The following is a 15,017-nucleotide window of genomic DNA, read 5'->3' as shown; positions in this document are numbered from 1 at the left end:
TGTGTGTGTGTGTGTGTGTGTGTGTGTGTGTGTGTGTGTGTGTGTGTGTGTGTGTGTGTGTGTGTGTGTGTGTGTGTGTGTGTGTGTGTGTGTGTGTGTGTGTACTTTAATAAACAGAAACATACTTTATCTAAAACATACTGGAATAAAACCATTTTCCAATAATTCATTAATTCCCTATCTCTACTTTAACAACCGCATAATTAACAGAAATTATATTACTACGTTTAGAGATGGTGTTATATTTAATAAAAGCATTTTGTAATATAAAAATATTGTTAAAGTTACGAGACCTTTGACCTAGCTAACTGTTGTTGTTGTTGTTGTTGTTATAAACAGCCTGTAGGGGGCAGCATAGCTAGCTGTAAACTAGCATAACAAGCTGTAATGTTAGCATTAATCCCCTTATTTGGCTAACGTTAGCATGTGGTTGCCTAGTTACAGAACCAGCGGAGGCAGATGAGTGTAAGTCCAATATGAACTCGCAGTTAGCTCTAACGTTAGCAGCTAACGTTGCTGCTAGTAAACATAAGTATAAAGGTTATATTTTTATTTTTAACCAGTACTTCTTTTTTAAACTAGCTTATACTGGTAGGTGCGGAGTTACTTTAACGTTAAACATATAGCTACAATAAATACATTGCATTTCGTAGGCTAACGTTACGTTACTTCCAAAACAAAAGCAAATGTATGACAGGAAACTGTTAACGTTAACTCTCCAACAACGATTTATTGAGAAGGAGTAGGATAAAAAAAAATATTTAAAAGTTATTAATGCATTTCTATGCGTCCTTGTTTTGTAATTATATTATTTCCTGTTTGACCTTTTGTGTTTTCTTTTCTACATGTTTGAAATACATTTAAATCAAACCATAAATGATCATGCAAAAGGACCACAGTTTATTATATAGTGTTGATATGGATATTAATGTGCAAGTGCATTGTCATGGACTCATGGATTAGTGCCATCTATTTAACGCCATGTCATTCATCTCTGTTAGATTGTGTTTTATTGGGGGGGGGGACTTTCACAATGCAAGAATGTAGGGTCAATTATAAATCTTTCTTTCTTTATCTTGCAAATAAATATACCACAGTAAAAAAATAATAACTGGACTGAAGTAACATGCCTCAGGTTTCAAATGTTTTCTGTCCAACTTCACTGAACACCCTCAATTGAATCCATTCAGAAGGCCTGACATGACAAATGGATGCCGACTTGAGCAGTTCCCATTTTTTCAGTCGTTTTCTTTCTCTCCGTCACGTCGCTTTTCTCTCTCTTCCTCTACTCTTCAGTAACGGTGAGGGCGGCGCTGCTCTTGGCCTTGCCCATGGTAAACTTCACCGACCCGCTCATGTCCACGCTGGTGTGTTTCAGGATGAGTTTGTGGACCGTCCCGTGGTTTTCCATTCGGACCGAGGGGCCCTGCTGAAGGGTCTCCCCGTTCAGAGTCCAAACTGGAGGCTTGCTTATGTCGACAGACACCTCGCACTGGAAAGATGCAGGCTCAGGCTCAGTGACCTCCACATCCTCTAGCTCTTTGACCATGACAAGGGCTTGGGCTGTACAGAGGAAAAGAAGTGTTATCATGGTAAGGCAAAAATAATAGAGAAGTCTAAGTTTTAGTATTGTTTAAAACCAACACATCCAAACACGTGTGGTTTTATAATCTCTCAACCCGATTTACCTTCCACCATCAATTTGGCTTTGGACGTGTGCTCCCCAACCTCAACGCTGTAGGTGCCCTCATCCTCCACAGCCACCTGCTGGATCACCAGTTTGTGGGAGCAGCCGTCTGCCAGGATCTCCACTCGATCCGAGGGGACCAGCTCCTCCCTGCCCTTGTACCAGGTGGCGCTGGCGCGAGGCGTGGAGACGGTGCATTCAAGGATCACGCGGTGTTTCTCCAGGGCTGTTCGATCTCGCAGGGGTTTAACGATGGAAACGGGGAGTTCTGAAGAAGAGAGGAAGCTTTTACTGTATGGTACATTCTTAACCTGTTAACATGATAAAAGATATTCTTAAAGTACACAAATGGACTTACCTTCTACCTCGAGGTAAGCTGTCGACTCAACATCCCTGGCTACAAAGTGGATTTCCCCGGCATCTTCAGCCATGACGTTACACATCAGTAGGAAGTGTTTGGTCCCTGAAGGAGATCAACAACAGATTTGTAGAGTCTATCTAAATTGAAGCTGATCTGGAGGTTCGAGGTGGATGTTTCTACACCTTTGGAACATTTGTGACTAAGCTAGGTGCTTAGTAATTGACCCCCATAATTCAGTAATTGACCCCCTTCCTTTTCTGACCTTCAGTGCGGATCTTGATGGTGCTAGTGGGCCGGATCTTGTGGCCGTCTTTGTACCACTCTCCAGTGACATCCTCCAGAGAAACCTCACACATGAAGACAGCATTCTGGTCCTCCTTGATGTAAAGGTCCTCCAGATCGTGCACTATCTCCAACTTATGCTCTGTGAGGTTAGTAAAGAGATGTAGATCAGCAACAGTAAAAGCCCAAAACATAAACATAATAAGCAACCTTCTCATTCCAACCTCTAGGTGGAGATATATAATAAGATGTAACAGTGTCTGCACACATAACACAACATGAGATCCTAAATATCAGTTGCCCGTGTTCAGGCACTTACCATAAACCTCCAGTGAACAGGCAGTGTTAATTTCCCCTGTGTCACATGTGTAGGTGCCGGAGTCAGCCACGGAGCACTGCATGATCTGACAGAACCGCTTCCGGCCCATGGAGTAGATCCGACAGTTCTTCCCCGGCTTCAGCTCCGTCCCGTTCTGATTCACAGAAGCAAAAGAAACAGAGGTATATTCCCTTAATGCTCTCAGACACAATGGCCGATTTAAAAGTCGTTTTTCAATTCATATAAAATGTAATTCAATATTCAATATCATTGTACACCTCTTTAAAGCTCACAAGTCGTTTCGTACTTTCACCCCTGTAATACTCATAAATCTAAAATCCTGTTTCCGTAACATTGTCAAGAACATTGTTTGTTTTTTTTACCTTGAACCATCTGACGTCAATGTTTTGTCTGGAGAATTCACACTCCAGAGTGGTTGGAAACTCCTCCTCCACGCGGACGTCAGTTAGCGTTTTCAAGATGGACACGGGAGTTTCTGTCAATTAAAACAAATCCAATAATGAGCCAATGAACCAACAAATCTACAACCCAATGAATCACTCAATCACTTTAGATGTATTTAGTTTCATTTACCACCATCGTCACCATCACCAACACTTAATAAGGAAGTCCATACGCCAGTATTTACCGTTGACAGTGAGCCTGGCATTGGTGCGCACCCCTTCAGCTGAGAAGACGATAGTGCCCGTGTCCTCCAGCGTTAGGTTGGATAGGGTGAGGCCATGGATTAGCCCATTGGTGCTCACCCGCCACTGGTTGTTCGGTTTCACCCGGATGCCGTCCTTCTGCCAAATTCCCTCCACATCGGTGTGGGAGAGCTCCACTTCGAAGGAGGCGGTCTCTCTTTCAAAGGTCTCTTGGTCAGTTAGGCCTTTACGGATGGAGATTTTACGCGCTGGATTGGAAAAGATGAGGGAGAGGAATGACGTGAGGGGAGTGCTTTCCAAACACATACAATGGTGTACTTCTTTTTAGTGATCCTACCGTTTTTTATTTGAAATACAACAAAAGGAAGTTCAAATGTGGACCCAGGTCCGTTGATCACATTACAAAAACTACACCCACAGGAGCTCCATGGTCCATTGTCTCAGAGTCATTCAGTACACTATTGTATAACAGCACGGCTGTGTTTCAAAAGCCTTTCACACATACAGGTCTGGCGCTGCTATTCTTAGTATATTTTTGCACTGTGACATACTGTGAAATACAACAACATGTACTGTTCTTTAGCTTTCCAGAGCTCCTCTGTGTCAGTCTCCAAACATCAGAAGGTATTCAAAAATCTTATTTGGATTGTAAGTTTCTTAGTTCTTTAGTATCAGTCTGACAATGTTGATAATTGATAAATAATTTAGGTAATTTATCAAGCAAACATGCAAATGTATATTTATAATAATAAACTTCTCTGGCAACATATCCACACCCCACCTTGGACCACTTACGTTCTACATTGAGCTTGACCTGTGTCCGGTCATGCAGAGTCTCACAGCGATAGGTTCCCCGGTCCGACAGGGTCAGGTTCTGGATGGTCAGACTGCGTTTACAGCCGTTCTGAGCCAGCATGTGTCGGGGACCAGGCTGGATGACCACCCCTTGCCTCATCCACTGGACCTCTCCTGTTTCAAGGCTGATCTCTGTCTCCAAGGTGGCGTCACCAAACTCTTCTGCCATGACAGCCTCCATTTTCTTCGTAAACATTACCTGAGCCTCTGAACATAATGAGGGAAGTTAGAAATAAAGGTTACAATGCTGTTGATTATGGTAATAACTGTATCGTCTCCTCATTAAATGGTCTTACCCTGAACTTTGAGGCTTGCTTTGCTCAGTTGTCCTTCGACCTCTGCTGTAATTTTCGAGCAGTCCAATATCTGGCACTTCTTGATAACCAAGGTGTGGCACAGGCCATTCTGGTCGGCCTGGAAACGATCACCCAGGGCGATAGCCTCATTGTCCATGAGCCAGACCAACTGGACATCCTCAGGGGAAACCACACACTTGAAGGTGGCATCTTCTCCTTCAAGTACGGTGGTGTTGTGGAGCTCTGTGAGGAACTCCACCACTCGAGGCACTGAAGAGACAAGCATGTGATTGAACCTGCTAATTTGCATAAGAAAAGACAAAAAAATGGGTGCAGACATACTTACTCTCTACTCTCAGTGTTGCCACGGTCCGGTCATCTCTAGACTCACAGGCGTACTCTCCGGCATCCTCTTTGGTTAAACGGTGGATGGTCAAGCTTCGCTCAACTCCATCAGCCCGAATGGAAAACCTCCTGTTTGCAACAATTTCCACACCATTCCTCAGCCACTGGACATCTGCTTTTGGCTTGCACACCTCACAGCAAAGGGTCACCATACCGTCAGCATGGGCCACAGTGTCTCGGAGTGGCCTCACAAACTTTATTCTCATTTCTGTGATAGAAAAAAGCGGAGCGACGTTAATAGACTTTTCAGTCCAGACAGAAGGGTTTTACAATTGTATTGGATGATGAGATGAAACTGAAATCTGAACCTTTCACCAGAAGGCTGAAATGGATTTGATCCGTGTTGACATCGCAGGTGTACTCCCCAGCATCAGAACGTCTCAAAGGCCCGATGGTAAGGGTGCGCTTATGGCCCTCCGCGAGTGCTTGGGAGCGTTCGCCTTCAACAGTCGTCCAGTCTTTCAGCCAACGCACTTGAGCACTTTCTTTGGACACGTAGCTCATCAAGGTCACGCTCTCTGCTTCGTAGCCTGTCACAACAATGTCATCCTCCTTGTTCACAAACGTAACTGGAGGCTCTTTGATGGAAAAGGAAAAGAGAGACAAATATTAGGTCATCTTGTGATCCTATTGATAATCATATCCCTGTAGACTGAGATCACTGTGAGTTTTTACCTTGAATCCTGACAACACTGATCATCTTATCGCTGACAGCATCACACACGTACTTCCCAGAATCTGAGGGCTGGACATTTGAGATGATAATTTTCCTCAGAGTGCCGTAGCTTTCAATGTAGGTCCGTGAGTCACTGGTAAGCAGGCTGTCATTGCAGTACCACTGGACGGGCGCGTTGGCTCGGGACAATTCACAGGCCAGGATCAGTTCGTCTCCTGCCACCATTTCCTGGTATTCAGGGTCATTTGAGTTGCCCACAATTGTCACTGGATGCTCTGGAGGGGAAGAGACGGATGATTTATTTTAGGAACAGTTTTTAAGCCAAATCATGTATTAATAAAATTCACTAAATTAAATCTTACCTTCTACGGTAACCTGGAAGCTGATATTGTCATCTCCGACATCCAGGAAGTACTCTCCTGAGTCTCCGAGTTCAGCATTGAGGATGACTAAGGAGCGGAAAGCACCTTCTTCCTCTTCGCAAAACCTTTCATCATCCTTAACACGACAGTTATCCTTGTACCATTTGGCTACAGCATTGGCTCTGGAGAGCTCACACTCCAGCACAATGTCATCAGAAATCATGGATTTAAGATTAGTCTTAATCTCTGTCTTTCTTAGGATCTTCACTGGAGGCTCTGAAAATGCAGAATTACATATTCACAGTCAATGTGACATTATGGTGGTCAGAAACTAACCCCAAAGCTGACTTGACATTGTCTCTTACCTGAAACTTTGACTTGGAAATCAATTTTATCATCAACAGCATCACAAGTGTATTTCCCAGAATCCTCTGGGGTGGGAGAGTGGATGGTCAGACGATGGATGAGCCCATCCTCTTCGATGGTCACGTTACTGCTCAACTCTACTTCTCTGCCATTTAGCCACCACTTGACTTGTGCACTTGGCCGAGATATTTTGATCTCCAGCACAATTGGTTTGCCCGCACAACTCTCCAGTTTGTCAGGCGTGTTTTCGGGACGAGTAAGCCTCACTGGTGGCTCTAAATGAAACGAAGGAATCAAGAGGAAAGAGTTATATTGTAGAAACATTATCAAAATTATAGCATCTGTTCATCAGGATGCTTAACAGTTCCCCCTTTCTGTATTCTTACCTGCAATAGTAACCAGAAAGGCCACAGAGTCATCTTCAGTGTCACATACATACTCCCCTGTGTCATCCACAGTGGTTACGGGTATAACCAACCGGCGCCGGGCCCCATCAACCTCCAGGATCAAGTTAGGGCTCTCCTCTACTTCCAAGCTGTCTCTGTACCACCGGACAGGGGCATCCGCTTGGGAGATCTCACAGCTGAGCTCCAGCCTCTCAGAGGCCAAATGGGTCAGTTCCACCTCAGATTCAGTGGGGGAAATAACCCTTACCAGTGGTTCTGGAACAGGAGGAGGATAGATCAATGTAACCTTTTAGATACTATAGAAAGTTGTATTACGGTAGGTGTATGGTATAATCAGAAGTGCTCACAAAGGCAAATTTCAGTCCTACCCTTGACACTAAGCTGGAAAAAGACAGAGTCTCCATCAGTTTCGCAGACATACTCTCCGCCATCCTCTACCGAGCCACTAAGGATGGTCAGCCTTCTGTACGGACCCTCAGATATCAGCTGGATGTTGCCACTTTCATCCACCTCCTGGCCGTCCTTGAACCAGCGCACCTTCCCACTAGAACGAGACAACTCGCACTGCAGGTGGATTTCCTCTGAGATATAGCTCTCCATCACAATATCATCCTTAGGTTCCACAATCATCACTGGAGGCTCTGTAATTGTGGGAAGCAAGATACATAATATAGCTTATGTATGTGGATGTTCTGTACTTTAGTAGCAACTCTATGTTTCTTGAAACACTACTTGGAACAACAGCAGTTATAAAGGTCCCTGTACCTCGGACATTGACAGTGAACTCAATGCTGTTGTTTCCTGTCTGGCAGGTGTAGCTGCCAGCATCTGAGGTCTCTGCGGAGCGGATGATCAGCCTCCTCATGGTTCCCTCTGCCTGCAGAGTTATGTTGTCATTGGGCTGGATCTCACAGCCGTCCTTAAACCTTGAACACACCAAATCACGCACAGGCAACTATAAAACACTGGGTTTCAAATAACAAACTGGAAACAAAATCATACAATTCTGTAAAACTAATTAAAACATAGAATTAAAAATAGAGCATACATACAAGCACCAGTAGATCATTTTCATATTCATTAACCAGAATTAACTCCTCATTGTCTTACCACGTGACTTCAGCATCGTCTGCGGAGACGTGGCAGAGCAGCACCACAGGGTCCAGCTCCATGCTGCTCTTGTGGAGGTCCTCCTCTGGGACTGGACAGAACTCCACAGAAGGAGCTGAAAGAACAGGAGGTGAGAGGGATGGATGTGAAAGGCCCGAACACAAGGAACTAGAATATGCCTCCTTTAAACTAGAAATTTTCCTACTACAATTTGGGTAAATCATAGTACCAACCAAAGGTCATAATTTCATATTGCTCATTAAATAAGTGAATGAGCAACTTGACTTCATCAACTTTGCAAAAACCTTTTACCTGCAACATCCACGTTGAATTTGATGACGTCTCCTGAAGTTTGGCATGTATAAACTCCAGAGTGAGATGCATCAGCTGACTGAATCACAATCCTCCTCATGTTCCCATCTGATTGGATGTTGAGTCCATCGGTCACCTGGAGCTCCTCTCCATCTTTGAACCAGGATACCTTTGCGAATGGGTGGGAGACTTCACAGTAGAGTACAATGGGATCACTTATGTCCACCCTCTTATTGCTGTCTGACTCTGACAGAGGACTGAATTTCACCACAGCAGCTGCAAAGAAATAAACACAAAAACATAAACTCCAAAGAATCATCAGCAACAATCACATGCAAAAAGGAAGAGAAATAACAGAGTTACACCTACCATTTACCTTCAGCACAGCTGAATCCCGGACTCCATTGGCTATGAATGTGACCTCTGCTGTGTCCTCTGCAGTGCAGGTTTCACAGATAACTAATGAGTGACGTGTTTGGGACTGTTGTATTGAATATCGCCCGCCATGCTGCAGTTGAGCACTATTTATAAACCAGGTTCCGACCATTGGGGCAGACAATTCGATGGAGAAGCGAGCATCTTCTCCCGCCATCACCTCACAGCCTTTGAGCCTACTGCAGATCTTTGGCCCAGGAACTAAGGAAAATGGAAAAAGTTGACTCACACGTTTACATAAAATGCTGCGTTCTTTACATCATTACTGTCCCACTCATTACAATACAAACTTTTCCTTGCTGGTGTGTTCAAGCGCAGTCCCTCATCTGAGATAACTTATGTACAATTCTACTTCACAGTCAGTACCTCACCTAGATGGACAGCTTTGGGAAATTCCACGTGCCCGCTTCGGCCATACTTGTTGATGCAACAGACACGGAACCGGTAGTCGCCCTCGCACGGCACGCTGTCGCTGTTGATCTCGGCTGAAGTGGCTGTCTCTGAGGTGAAACACTTCTGCCACTCTTGGGAGCCTACTTCCTGTCTCTCAACGACAAAGATGGAACGGGTGGAGGTCTGGCTGTTGGGGGCAGGAACCCAGGTGAGCAGTGCGCTGTTGGGCTGATCTGCATCCATTTTCACTCCCACAGGACAGATAGGAGGGCAATGCCTTGTAGCTAAAAGTGCAAAGAATAAAATGGTTGTGTTTTTAAATTATAAGAACTAAAACTCAAAGCTTAGAATCTTTTGCAAACCAATTCTGGAAACTGTGAAACAAACATGTTAGTGTTTCCTTTAATGTACCTTTGACCTTGAGACGTGATGAAGTCTTGGATCTTCCTGCGACAAAGGTCACTACCCCCGAGTCTTGATAGGCCACGTTGACAAAGACCAAAATGTGAGTTTTACCAAATGACTTCAGGATCGTCTGGTGGGTCTCATGTAGCATCAAACCGTCTTTGTACCAGTGGATCTCCATGTCATCGCTCTCCACCTCCACGCAGAACGCAGCGTTCTCACCCTCAAGGACTTCCAGCTTTCGGGGAAGTTTACGAACAATAGTACCTGTAAGTAGGACAATTATTTTACTTACGGTCATTTGTATTGTATATCAGCTTTTCCACAAATCTAAAATATTGCATAATCACTTTCAGTTCAACATACCTTTCACTGATAGTTCTGCAATGCTCTTTGCTCCATCTGGCATCTCACAGAGATAAACTCCATCATCGTCAGTCCCAACATCATGGATGGTCAGTCTTCGCGTGGCTCCTTTCTGCTCCATGCCATATTTACTGCTGGGCATTAGCCGCTGGTCCTCCAGGTACCAGGCAGAGGGGAGCGTCTCATCGGGTACCTCACACTCCAGTACGGCGACATCGTTCTCCCTCACCTCCACATCTCTTAATGGGCGCCTGAACCGCACAGCTGGGCCTGAAGAACAAGTTAAATGGGTAAGTTCAATATAGTTTACAATTTTCAATCGTGGCTTAAATTGCCATGAAATAATTGTGTAAAAGATTTAAAGGGATTATTAAAACACAAAGTATTTTCTGCAGTGTTACAATGTTTTTTACAAAGATGCGTTGTTGTATAAACACTTTCAGTTCGCTGGAATCTCTCATGCCACCACTGAATACATATTAAGTCATGCTCAGTGACAGTAACTCCATGGTATTTGATCATTAAGGACGGGCATGTTGACCCCATCACTAAACTGACACTTATGATGGTGGCAACTGGCACAGTGCAGGACTGTGCATATGAAAAGGCATGTGACCCTGAGAATGATCTGCCCATTATGAGGGGATTAGGACAAAGTCATTAGCCACTTCAAACGGTGATGCCATGCATCATAGTAAAGCAGTTAGCCTTTACAAGTGCAGCTTGTGGTTGGTCACATCAGTGACAAAATGACTCATTCTTTCTGAACATCTGTATTTTCTTAAAGGGATGAAAATCAGGCTTTTAAGCTTGCTTTATAGGTCTTATGTTGTTTGTATATGCTAAAGGACAGAGTGAGCAGTCAATGCTATGGCTGAGCATTTCTGTCTGAAACTGCAGAGTACCACTCACAGTCTGCAAATCCCAGATTCAGACAGTTTCATACATCACGGACCTATCTGTGTGTGGGTTTTCCATGTAGAAATCAGTGTGTCTAGCCAGTTATAATTGCAGGAAAAGCAGGCAGTTATGTCCTACCTTTGACAGACAGATGAACAACGCTGAGGGTGTTTCCAAGGGCGTTTGATGCTGCACACACATAAAGTCCTGTATCTTGCACTTTACTGTATAGAACCTTCAGCGTGTAGTAGCCCTCTCTGTCCTCAAATATCAGATGACGCCTCCCGGGTTCTAGGGGAACCCCGTCTTTCTTCCAAATGATCTCTGGCTTGGGCTTCCCCGTCACAAAGCAGCGGAACTTGGCGTGTTTCCCCTCTGCCACTGCAAACTTCTTGGCTTTAGACGCGCGGACAGGTGGCTCCTCTATGAGCCTCGACAAACTGAGCCCCCCACCCCTTTGCTTCGGCGACCACTGGCTGTTGCTATTACCATTTGAGGACTTTTTATTCTCCTCTCGTTCCGGTACTGGCTCGACAAGAAGGACAGCACCGGCCAAGGCCTCACCACTGCAGTTGATGGCTCTGCAGGTGTAGACACCTTTGTCTGGCATGCGCGTCCTGTAGATCTTCAGCTGGAACCAGCCGCCATCTTGATTGCTCACACTGAAGTGTGCACTCTCAAAGATGTCGTTTAGCTTCTTCCCGTCTTTCTCCCACGTTACCGCGGGCAGAGGAGTGCCCCAGATTTTGCAGGAGAAGGCAGCATCTTCTCCCCGATCCACACGCAAAGAGAGGGGCTTGATGAGGAATCGCGGTTTATCATCTGACATTAGATCAACCTCCTGTTTTGCGCTTAACTTCTGCTTGTGCTCTCCATTCACATCCTCACCATTTTTCACTGTGCAGTAGCCATTCTGCTGTCCTTCAAATGCTCTGTATTCTTTCACTTGTTCCACACCATTGACCCCTAATTGCCTTTGCCCACCTTCCTGTGGTTGGACCTGCCCTTCCACTTTGAGAGAGGCAGCTGCATAGGTTTCACCTATGCTGTTTTTGGCCTTGCATATATACTGGCCAGCATCCTGTAGAGTAACTCCAGTAATGGTCAGCAGGTACGCTTTTCCCTCCTCAGCAAGCTCGTAGTGTCCATCAGACAAGATCTGGATGTTTTTATGCTCCCAGATCACATCAGGACGAGGGTCCCCACCGATTTGGCACCTCAATGTGGCATCTGTGCCACACAGTGCCACCACAGGGCGTGGGTAGCCCAAAATGCGAGGAGCACCTCCAAAAATATCCATGATGAAGTCCCCCTCTCTGTTGATTGAATGAAGAAATTTATTTTGACGCTGGATCGCCCTAATAAGAGTCTCTTATCTTTGGTGGCGTTGGAGCTGTCAGATAAAGAAAATGTATACTTCATTACACTTAATTAGGCAACCAATTTTAATGTTATCTTAAATGCAAAGAGGAGTGTATAATAATGTTTCCAATATTCAAAATAGTTGGTGAAGTTACTGAGGCTTATCTGAACATGATAAGTAAGGTGTTTATCCCACGCTTGGTTGTTTTAGTAAAGTAGGTTTTGAGCAAACATGAACCACTCTGAGCCATCTCTCAGCTGGTGCTGTAACTCATTGAAGAGTGTATTTATAAAGTAGTCTGTCCAAAAAAAGACACCAGAGACCATGTGTCACATAGCACACAAACTGTGCAGTCCACAGCCACTAACTAAGACAAAACTGACATGTTTTCATTTTGTCCAAGTCGTTCAAGACTCTATTTCTTGATAATGTCTTTCTGCATGGTTTGATCATGCAGTAGCTAGTGGAACGCATTAGTCTCTATCGTGTCTGCCTGTCATTTCTTTCCCTCATGTTGTCACCATCTTTCTTTTGGCTTTAACCGTCCCTGCTGTATGACACAAACATCTGATGCACATCCTCTCAACAGCATGGATCTTATGGTCTTGTCCTCATGGCTTTTCTAGAGAATAGCTCTTCGGGTAGCATGCAAGATAGTTCTAAAGTCTCATGATCAAGACATAAGACAGGCTGAGTTTCTCATTGAGCATTGTGAAAACTGAACTTACCGCTATACAGTATGAGAGTTTAAAGCATCCTGCTGTGGGGTTTCCTTAAAAATGATGTCCTGAAAACATCCAGATGGCATCAGCCAATTCATGTGAGCTTTGCCTCTTCTTTAAAGTATCCTTTGACTGGTAGAAATGACAGATATTCGCTCTGTGAGGCTCTGTGAGGCTCTGTGAGACTCCTCAGCTCTAGTCTCTGTTTTGTTGTTTGTGGTTTCTGGCTCACGTCCGACACACCTCCTGGTCTCTGAGAGTCGTAGCAAGAAAAGTCTTCTATTCACACTTGGTGGCCCATAGTCACAGATATCATCAGGTCTTGGTTGCGTCCCCCTCAGTTTGTTGTTAGGTTGCAGGTGGCAGAGAGGAAACTGACCACAGTCTTTGAGCTGAGTGTTTGGTGTATGCGTCAGCTCTGATACCGTCATTGTCCAACAGCTTAAGAGTGAGAGAGGGAGTTGGAATGGGGGGGTTGGGCAGGGGGGCATTAAATGCTTTTGCAGCTGCTGCCACTGCAAGCCACCAACTAAAAATACCAGCAGCTTCGATGACAGTGGGCCTGATAAAGTTTAGGCTCTCCATTCACAGACCGTGGCTAAACTAAAGATAGAGGGGAGGCCGAGCTCTGCGATGGATCACTCAGCTCAGTAGATTAGACGATTAAACCTCAGAAGAGAAAGCACACCCCACCTGCCTTTCCCTGTGTCATGAGTCATGCTGACTCATAAATAAGGTCAAATTAGAAACATATCAGTATTATAAAAGGATTTATATAAAGCAATGATCTAAAGAATAGACAGAAACAACAATAGTTCAAAGTGTTTTAGGACTGCGAACGTGTAAGAGGAGGCTATTCTCTGTGATTTATGAGACACTGATAAGAACAATTGCCCAAGTGCAGGAAGCAGTTAAGCCCATAATGATTTTAACGTATCATCAGCATTTCAAACAATTCAACTGGTTATAAATGGATAGATATATACAAATGGTGTTTAGGCCAGATTTGACCAGTGTAATGGTTCAGTGTCTTGATGAATTTATTAAAATATTAGACTTCAAAGGAGGCTGTATCAGTCATCTCTCCAAGATGTATCAAAAGACATATATCAGATATCAGCACTGAGGGATCGATGCACACAAATAATTTGTTGTTTTTGTATTTTTTGACTTCCTTAAGCAAATACCTTACGCCACTTACGCACTTAACGATGGCTTCCCACCATGGCAGATTTGATTCCGGTGTTGACACTTGTCGCCTGCATTCTCAGACAATAGCTCTCCGAGCTATCTCTTCAAGTGTAGTGTTTCGGACAGCCAAAGCCACTGATACACAAGTCAAAGTGTCGTCATGGATATTTGACCTTCAGTGCGGGTCACAGTGCTTCTGTCCTTTGTGGTGGTTGCGGGCATGAGTCCGTAAACAATTTACTAAATGAAACACGGAGTCATTTGGAGGACTCACACACCAGCAGTTCCATTTAAGGCGGCTGATACCTCTGACATTCTCATCCATTCAGTCATCCCCGCAGCTGTTAGGTACAATGACCGCACCGGGCATCAAAAGCACAGTGCAGCTCTTTGTCCTGAGATTGGGTTTCAGTATCAAAAGCTGAAGAGGACTGAAGGAGACTGCAGGATGTCAGTCAACCTGGTTCTTAGTAGAGTAAAGAAAAATACATTTGTGCCAGTTTTGTTTGAGGATGAAAGTAAAATCAAAAAAATGATGGTACAGTACACATGGGAAGGTGTAACTGTCCTGCACAATATAGTCCATAAGATGGAGCTAGAGGTTTAATTTTTGGGACCATGGAAATCAAGTCACACGCTGCAGAATGAAATACAAATAGATTAAGGAGGTTTATTCTCTGAGGGACACAACTTTGACCTCTGACCTCCCTAAATGAGGAGGGCATCTTTCATCAGTCATTAAGGATTAACCCGTGATACATAAGTGCTCATATTAAACATGTTTATAAAACCCAACATACATATTTAGATTATTTTGAACTCTTAAGGACTGGTGGGTGAACATTTCCAGGAAAAGTCATGAACTGAATTGAATTGAAAATGATCTAAAACACAGATGATGTGGTCAGACAAAAAAAAATCATAATTGTGCCAATAAAAGACTTTAATGATCGTCCTTATCGGAAGAAATATAACTCTATTTAAATTTCCTTGAAAGGGAAGTCACATGACATTCTTTCAAAAACGTATGTCTCATTGTCCCGCGACCCGACCCGACCCCGCATAAGCGGTTGAAGATGAGATGAGATGAGATGATGTTTCATTGTACAACTGAAATCTTTAGTTACATAAAGTCG

General features: G+C 44.2%; 1 protein-coding gene across 2 annotated transcripts; it reads right to left on the bottom strand.

The window, feature by feature from the left end:
* Nucleotides 1–750: 750 nt before the first annotated feature.
* On the bottom strand, nt 751–13,111 carry obsl1a (obscurin like cytoskeletal adaptor 1a). 2 transcript variants are annotated; one of them, XM_083938051.1, is made up of 25 exons: nt 12,697–13,111; nt 10,744–11,998; nt 9,706–9,975; nt 9,346–9,606; nt 8,913–9,218; nt 8,476–8,742; nt 8,107–8,382; nt 7,795–7,909; nt 7,450–7,610; nt 7,053–7,325; nt 6,664–6,939; nt 6,277–6,552; nt 5,912–6,187; nt 5,549–5,824; nt 5,182–5,451; nt 4,815–5,081; nt 4,469–4,738; nt 4,113–4,379; nt 3,299–3,565; nt 3,033–3,145; nt 2,650–2,803; nt 2,311–2,472; nt 2,046–2,150; nt 1,689–1,955; nt 751–1,563 (listed from the first exon to the last, which is right to left on the bottom strand). In XM_083938051.1, the coding sequence occupies exons 2-25, from the start codon at nt 11,903–11,905 to the stop codon at nt 1,286–1,288; spliced, it is 6,615 nt and encodes a 2,204-aa protein (XP_083794177.1). In that variant the 5' UTR covers nt 11,906–11,998; nt 12,697–13,111; the 3' UTR covers nt 751–1,285. The 2 variants fall into 2 exon arrangements, with proteins under 2 accessions (XP_083794177.1, XP_083794178.1); XM_083938052.1 differs by having other exon boundaries at nt 10,744–11,921.
* Between the last annotated feature and the right edge of the window lie 1,906 nt (nt 13,112–15,017).

Source organism: Echiichthys vipera (assembly GCF_963691815.1).
Source record: "Echiichthys vipera genome assembly, chromosome: 23".
Classification (NCBI taxonomy): domain Eukaryota; kingdom Metazoa; phylum Chordata; class Actinopteri; order Perciformes; family Trachinidae; genus Echiichthys; species Echiichthys vipera.
Note: the sequence above shows the minus strand (reverse complement) of the source record. Positions and strands in the feature narration are given on the sequence as shown.

Bases quoted from the DNA above. Each gene is read 5' to 3' on its own strand.
- obsl1a (XM_083938051.1), bottom strand. From the start codon at position 11,905: ATGGATATTTTTGGAGGTGCTCCTCGCATTTTGGGCTACCCACGCCCT. The intron at 7,611-7,794 runs GTAAGACAATGA...GGTGTGTTCAAG, and splicing joins GACGATGCTGAAGTCACGTG to GTTTAAGGACGGCTGTGAGA. The intron at 2,473-2,649 runs GTAAGTGCCTGA...CTAACCTCACAG, and splicing joins CTGTTCACTGGAGGTTTATG to AGCATAAGTTGGAGATAGTG.